This window comes from Sinocyclocheilus anshuiensis, unplaced genomic scaffold (genome assembly GCF_001515605.1).
Source record: "Sinocyclocheilus anshuiensis isolate Anshui unplaced genomic scaffold, SAMN03320099.WGS_v1.1 scaffold297, whole genome shotgun sequence".
Classification (NCBI taxonomy): domain Eukaryota; kingdom Metazoa; phylum Chordata; class Actinopteri; order Cypriniformes; family Cyprinidae; genus Sinocyclocheilus; species Sinocyclocheilus anshuiensis.
Window position 1 is genome coordinate 918,204 of NW_015536479.1, and position 7,806 is coordinate 926,009.

Consider the following 7,806-nt stretch of genomic DNA (forward strand, 5'->3'; position numbering starts at 1 on the left):
TATATATATATATAGAGCATCTTAACATCTCTTTCGTCTCTCACAGCTTACAGGGTTATTCCAGTTTACTGTTCGCTTGGCCTCTGAGACTGAAGCTCGGTTCACCTCAGTAGAGAGAATCCATCATTACATCAAGGTACTAGTCCTGCATCATTTTTGACTGACAATTTCAACTTGACATTAAAAGCTTCTCTTCCAGATCTGACGTCTGCTGTCACTCTTTTACGATGAATTCAGAAAGGATGAAGTTCAACCTCTGCTTAGTCACCTCTGTCTGTCTTAGTCTCTGTCTCTGGAGGCTCCTGCAAGGGTGAAAAACAAGGCTCCTCCATCTGACTGGCCCCAGGAGGGTGAGATCGTGTTTGATGGAACGGAGATGAGGTACAGAGACAACCTCCCAATGATACTGAAGAAAGTTTCCTGCACCATTCGACCAAAAGAGAAGATCGGGATTGTGGGACGAACAGGCTCAGGTCAGTCTCTTCTTATGTCTTTTCTCATCAAGTATGATATTTAAATTTTTATTTTCTTTTTTATTATAATTTTGGTATAATACCTACAAAGAATTCCATCCCACAGATAGACATGTGCCGGTATTCGGAAATGCGATATATCATGGTAATGAATATGCACGATATTGTTATCGTGGGCACTTCAAAATATTGTGAATAATTATTTATTAAAAATTATTCAGATTTTTGGAATGCATTTTAAAAATATTTTTCCCATCAACTGGTCACAATGCACAGCACGGATGAGAAGCGCATTGTGGAGCGTGTGAGAGACGCTCTGGATGAAAGTGCACATAACTCTCTGACAGCAGATGGCGCTGAACAGCAGAAATGCAGCCGTTACCCTGGAAACCCCGTAAATAAAACAGCTGCACTACTTTCTAAAACGTATTTAAATGGATTTTATAAAACGGATAGTTCCAGTCCTTGATTCTGATTGGTTGAGCAATCGAAGCTGTTTTAATTAAGCTGTCTAAATTACTCTACAAACATACACCTTTGTTTACTTTGTCTGTTGCTCCCTAGATATTGTTTGAAAAAGTTTTAATTCTTTATTGTTTGGTCACACTTTACATTAAGGCTCTATTAATTAACATTAGTTAATTCATTAGTAAACATTCATTAATCTTAGGTAATTTCAATATTTAATAACACATTGTTAAAATAAAAAGTTGCAACTGTTATTTAATGAACTAACGGAATAACTTCTGTAGCAAATGTAGCTATTGCTCATTATTATTGTTAATGCATTAACTAAGGTAAGCTAATGAGATCATATTGTAAAGTGTTACTTATTGGTCTTTATAATTCTTTTGCACTTTAATCTGTATGAATTTTTTTTTTACTTTATCATTTTTTTGTGTATTACCTTATTGTATGTACATGTTCAGTTCTTTTTGTTATAAGAAAAAAGTTATTAAACCTGTTATAGTTTATGATAACACTTTTTTGCAACTAAATGTCAATACTGTGATAATACCGTATACCGTGATAAAAGCATTAGCAATTAATCGCAGCATGAAAAATTGATACCGTCATATGCCTATTTACAAATATCAATATTATTACAAATACAACATTATTAATTCATATTTAATAATAATATTTTTGGGGAGTCACACCACATGACTATGATGTTTTGTTCTGCATATTGGTTGAAGCACAATGCATTAACTAAGGTTAACTGATGAGATCTTATTGTAAAGTGTTACTTATTGATCTTTAGAATTCTTTGGCACTTTAATCTGTGTGAATTTCTTGTGTATTAGTTTATTGTATGTAAATGTTCAGTTCTTTTTGTTATAGGAAACAAGTTATTAAACCTGTTATACTTTGACAACACTTTTTTTTTGTAACTAAATTTCAATACTGTGATAATACCGTATACAGTGCTATAATTCTTGTGTATTAGTTTATTGTATGTAAATGTTCAGTTCTTTTTGTTATAGGAAACAAGTTATTAAACCTGTTATACTTTGACAACACTTTTTTTTTGTAACTAAATTTCAATACCGTGATAATACCGTATACAGTGATAAAAGCATTAGCAATTAATCGCACCATGAAAATTTGATACCGTCATATGCCTACCCACAGAACAAGTTTCGACTGCACACAACCAAAAATAAATAAATATAATTAATAAAAATAATAATAATACAAATAAAAGAGGGTCTGTCATTCACATATATAATATATTTTTTATGGTTTTAAATAACTAATAAACTATAAAGTGCCTATTAACAGATGGTAATAATAAACGTTTATCAAGACATCATTGACTTTTAAAATAAATTCTTGTGTAAGTCAGATATTCAATTTAAGGTAACTTTTAGAATCAGGAGTTTTTATAAATGACTTTCATGGTGAAAATAGATAAATGTGTAATAAAGAGAAAAACCATAAATCTGCCCTCTCGTCTGTCCTCAGGGAAGTCTTCTCTGGGAGTGGTTCTCTACCGGCTGGTAGAACCGTGTGGTGGCTCCATTAAGATTGACGGTGTCAACATTTGCGACATTGGCCTTGCTGATTTGCGCAGCAAACTGTCAATCATTCCACAGGAGCCAGTGCTTTTCAGTGGTACTGTCAGGTAGGCGGGACTCTGACTTATGCTGTATCCCAACTGATTCCCAAAGACCATTTCGCACATACAGTCAAACCAAAAATTATTCAGACATCTTCAACATTTCTCACATCAGTTTATTCGCTATAGTTTAGAAAATGGTCATTCAAAAAATGACATGAACTCGGTTAAACTGTGTCAGAACAAATTCATCTTGATACTGTCAGATAACTTTGATAGAAAGGTATGTACTGAATTAGGATGAATAGCTGTCAGCTGTTAAATTTAAGTACACAATTAGATAATACCAATTACCAAGCAATGCTTAATTTTGTTCAGTCTGTGATGTAAAACGTTCGCATTAGCAATTAAAGAAAAAACACTTAAAGGAACACTCCACTATTTTTAAAAATAGGCTCATTTTCCAACTCCCCTAGAGTTAAACAGTTGAGTTTTCCATTCAGCTGATCTCCGGGTCTGGCGGTAGCACTTTTAGCTGTAGCTTAGCATAGATCATTGAATCTGATTAGACCGTTAGCATCTCGCTCAAAAATGACCAAAGAGTTTCGATATTTTTTCCTATTTAAAACTTGACCCTTCTGTAGTTACATCGTGTACTAAGACCAATGGAAAATGAAAAGTTGTGATTTTCTAGGCCGATATGGCTAGGAACTATACTCTCATTCCGGCATAATAATCAAGGAACTTTGCACGATGTAACTACAGACACTGACACTGTTATTGAACTGAACTGACTTGAGCTGAATAATGACATCATTAAATTTTAGCTGTAAAGTAGGTCTACCGAAGTCAGTTTAGTTTTATAATTGATGAATTTAAAAAAACAATACTGTAATAATCTTGTTTTAGTAATTGGAAGCTGTTTTGAAACAATCTATATTGTATAAAGTGTCTTAATCCAGCTTCATATGAATGTATTTATCTGTCAGTTTTCTTCATGCATCTGCATTCTGTTTTGTATTCTTTTCAAACAGATCCAACTTGGATCCTTTTAACCTGTATTCAGAGGAGCAAATCTGGGATGCCCTGGAGAGGACACACATGAAAGAATGTGTAAGCTAAAGAAAACCCTTCAAAAGTGACACACCATGTATAACGTTTACAGGTGAAGTAGTTTCAGGTTGCCCACTGTCACGTAGCAGCTTCTCAGTTTGTCGGTCACACCTAAGGGCACGTATGAAATCTCAGTGACTTCTTGTTGCTCTTCCCTTCATCTTATCACCGTTTCTTTCAGTTTTCCCACAGCTTTGAATCTTTGTGATTGATGTCTTGCATCTCCTCTCTGTTGTTCAGGTGTCTCAGCTGCCTTTAAAGCTGGAGTCCGAGGTGGTGGAAAACGGGGAGAATTTCTCCGTGGGTGAGCGGCAGCTGCTCTGTGTGGCCCGAGTTCTTCTGAGACAGTGCAAGGTGAGTTAACAGCCCGACTTTGGTCTTGTCCATTAGAGAAAGCTGACTGGAATTAGCTGATAATGCAGAACAGACTTGGTCTCATTTAACCGGGTCATCCGATTTGTTTCCTCCTGATTTTTAGATCTTGATTCTGGACGAGGCCACAGCGGCTATGGACACAGAGACTGACTGTCTGATTCAGGAGACGATTCGTAATGCGTTCCAGGACTGCACCACACTGACCATTGCACACCGATTGCACACAGTGCTCAGCTGTGACCGTATCATGGTGCTCAATCAGGGCCAGGTATGGTGTAGCGGTCTAATGACTAGTTTGGATAAAAAACCTTTCCATTAGGGGGCAATATTTGCCCCTGGAATTGATTTCCGGGGTATTGTTTTTTTTTTTATCATTGTAGGGGCAGTCTTTATAATTACCTGTATTAAATGTCAAATACTTACTCTACATCAAATACTTAAATTTAACCAATTAATCAATCAGAATGCTATAGACCAATCAAGTTTTATCAGCATCACCAAAAGCCATCTTTACTCTGGAACAGAAGCTGCATCTGACATAGCATTGATAGGTATTTACACTATAGCTGCATAATGTAAATAGCCTACATTTAAAGGGTTAGTTCACCCAAAAATGAAAATTCTGTCATTAATTACTCACCCTCGTGTTGTTCCAAACCCGTAAAGTTACGAAGCTACGAGAATACTTTTTTGCGCAAAGAAAACAAAAATAACAACTTTATCGCTCGCTCGCGTCATGATACTGTTGTGAACGCCCGTCTACAAGTGACGCAGTAGAGACGAAAATGTGGAATAAAGTAGTTATTTTTGTTTTCTTTGCGCAAAAAAGTATTCTCGTAGCTTCGTAACTTTACAGTTGAACCACTGATGTCACACGGACTACTTTGTCGATCATCTTGGTACTTTCCTGGACCTTGAACGTGGTAGTTACCTTGCTGTCTATGGGAGGGTCAGAGAGCCCTCAGATTTCATCAAAAATATCTTAAATTGTTTTCTGAAGATGAGCGATTTTTGGGTGAACTAACCCTTTAATATATCAATAAAACAGGAGCTCGTTACAGAGTAGAGCTATAATACTATGACAAATCATTATTGTTTTTAAATGCTCCTTTTGTATCTTTAATGTTGATTAACAGAATTCATGAAAAAAAAGTTTTTGTGTTTGAGGAAACAAGCTAAGACAAAAAATAATTGTTTATGAATTTGTCTATTGCTTTTTAAGCATTAGAAGTCAGAGTTCAAATTGGTTATTTTGGTAGCATGAAAAACGAACGGGAATAAGTTATACACAAAGCGAGCAAAGTTGTTCCCCATCACTGAAGCGGTCCATGACTTCAGTCTACATAGGGCAAGTTCTGCACTCATAAAACCCCCAGATACAATCACTGACACTGCCTACGCTTCGAAATACCGGCACTTTCTTGTTTATGATGAGAGAACTCTTCAGACTGCCGGTTTTTAGCGGTGACTAATTTAAATAGGCTACCTCTGATTGGCCATTGGATTCATAAGCTCATTAGAAATGTGTGTGATTGGTTATAATGCTCAATGCTGCAAAAAATGAACAGAAAATATGATGCAATGTGAGCAGACATAACAGATTTAGTTTACTTGTGCAGGGGCAGTTTTCTCCTACTTATCTTGAATTTGGATGTCATTTTTGTTCACTTTGGTGGCATTTTTGCCCCAAGCCCCCTTTAATTATTTTCCAACCCTGGTGGGACGTAATCCAATGCTCCACTGTTCCTTCAAACGTATTTGATGAAAGAAGCCTTTTTTTTTCCCTGTGGTTCTTCTATTTACTGACTCAGTCTTTTTCTGTTTGACCCAGGTGGTGGAATTTGACGAGCCGTCCAAGCTCTTGGCGAATGAGAACTCACGCTTCTGTGCGATGCTGGCAGCGGTGGAGAACAAAATCTCTGTAAGAGGCTAAAGGATGTCCGAGCCAAGGTTTCACTCCCGAGGACCGAAGGGAACATTCTCCATTAATATTCCAGTCATTGCTGCTTCAATGTTCCTCCCTCCTGCAAACCTATAGGGACCTGGGGAGGGAGAGTATAGTATTTCCATGAAACTCATGGGCTGTCATTAGGGGCATGCCTGTTAAGATGTACTACTTGTGAGCTTAAATGGTTAGGTCAGGAAACGCTGATACTGCAATGATATTTACATAACGAAGTGGGGAAATCAGTTTCCATGTAGTTCAATTCATGCAAACTGGTATGTTTTACAGAGTACATATCTCTGTTTATATGAGTATATATATTTACAAGGTGGTTGCAGAGTCCTTTTGTATTGATTCTGCTGGTCTATGTACAGTATGTAATATATACATACATTCAGATGGATCAGCTTTCATTACAGTTTAATATTTTTGACAACTTGACAGTCTTCAGTACATGTGTAAATGTTGTCTTGTGACTTGAACCCTAAACTTTGGCACAGGTGACGTTGTCCACAGGATGTTGTACAAGCACTGAGTAAGTGGGACTCTTTAAGAGAAACAGTGCTGCTTATTTACTGTCTCCTTGTTCAGCACACCAAGGATTCAGTCTTATTTAGCTAAGAGGCCTTTGTATATTTATAGCCTATTTCCACTGTTAACATTTTTGCCAGTTCCTTTTTATTTTTCCTCTTATGTGGTATTTTTTTTGTTGCTCTTTTACGTATGAAAGCATTTCTCATTTTGGCTTGTTTTTGCACTTTGTATTCACCTCTGTAGGAGGTCACAGACATTGTTTTGACTTTGTCCCAAAAGAGACGCTCGTCGAGCATAATCTTAGCAGGCCAAATTTGCTAGAACGGGCCTTTTGTTTTTTTGTGTGTGTGTTACGTTGTCTATCACAGCACTGGTACAAAGAGATCGCTCTGAATGGACTTTCTGAATCAGGTTGTGATGGTCGTTTGTGGTCTGCATGAAGGGGAATCTGATTTCCCCTCATCAGACCCTGCAAAAATGTCTTGTTATTTCCATTTTTTTTCCATAGCCTTAGCATGATTTCTTAATTGCCTTGTGAAAAGGGTGGAAGGAGAGTAGGAGAGCGTACAGTCTCTCTGCTGTCTCAATAAATTTATTTTGGGTTTACCCTTTCGGTGTCTCTGCTTCTGGATTACTGAGAGGATTAACTGTAATAAAAATTTTATCCTAGAGTGAAATGCTTATAGAAGAAGATGAGACGTTCATTTTAGTCATTATACACTGAAGCAAAATTATAATTCATGTGCCTTTTCACAGATTCAATTCAGTTATGCATCATGTTATTCTGCCATTTCCTCGTAATAATTACCTCCAATTTATTTTTACTTCTCTTCGCCTTAGATGGCACATTTATGGCAATGCTAAGAAAAGAACATTACCATTTCTGAGGGAGACAAAGACCCAAAGAAAAGTGATATACTTGAGTGTATAGTAGATATTTCATTCATTCTTTCTGTTGATGAGAAATATAATTACTTTGGGAGAAAATATATAAACTCTAGACTACGTCCAGTCCACAAACACATCTGCCCAAAGAAAGAAAGCAGGACAGTGTCCAGGATGACAAGGGAAACCAGCACTTTCAGAGATTACAACAGCACACTTGTAAATGGACCTGAGCAGCCAATACATTATCATATGCTTATGCAGGATGGCTCTTTCCCCTACAGACCATGTGTGCCAACCAACTGCAACAAGAGTTTACTGCAATATATAACATTACTGTGGTTATTCATTTAGCTGACACTTATCCCAAGAACAGCCCCTCTGGAGAAACTTGGGGTCAATGGGATAGTTCCAGACAC

The 7,806-nt window shown here is 36.9% G+C and overlaps 1 protein-coding gene across 1 annotated transcript; it reads left to right on the forward strand.

The window, feature by feature from the left end:
• Window positions 1-25: 25 nt before the first annotated feature.
• Window positions 26-7,113, forward strand: LOC107672635 (multidrug resistance-associated protein 5-like; the record flags this gene model as incomplete). Its single annotated transcript, XM_016465951.1, has 7 exons — window positions 26-136; window positions 284-473; window positions 2,442-2,601; window positions 3,570-3,648; window positions 3,889-4,002; window positions 4,127-4,291; window positions 5,855-7,113. Coding segments are annotated over 7 exons (921 nt in total), but the record flags the coding sequence as incomplete, so codon positions are not given.
• Window positions 7,114-7,806: the final 693 nt, after the last annotated feature.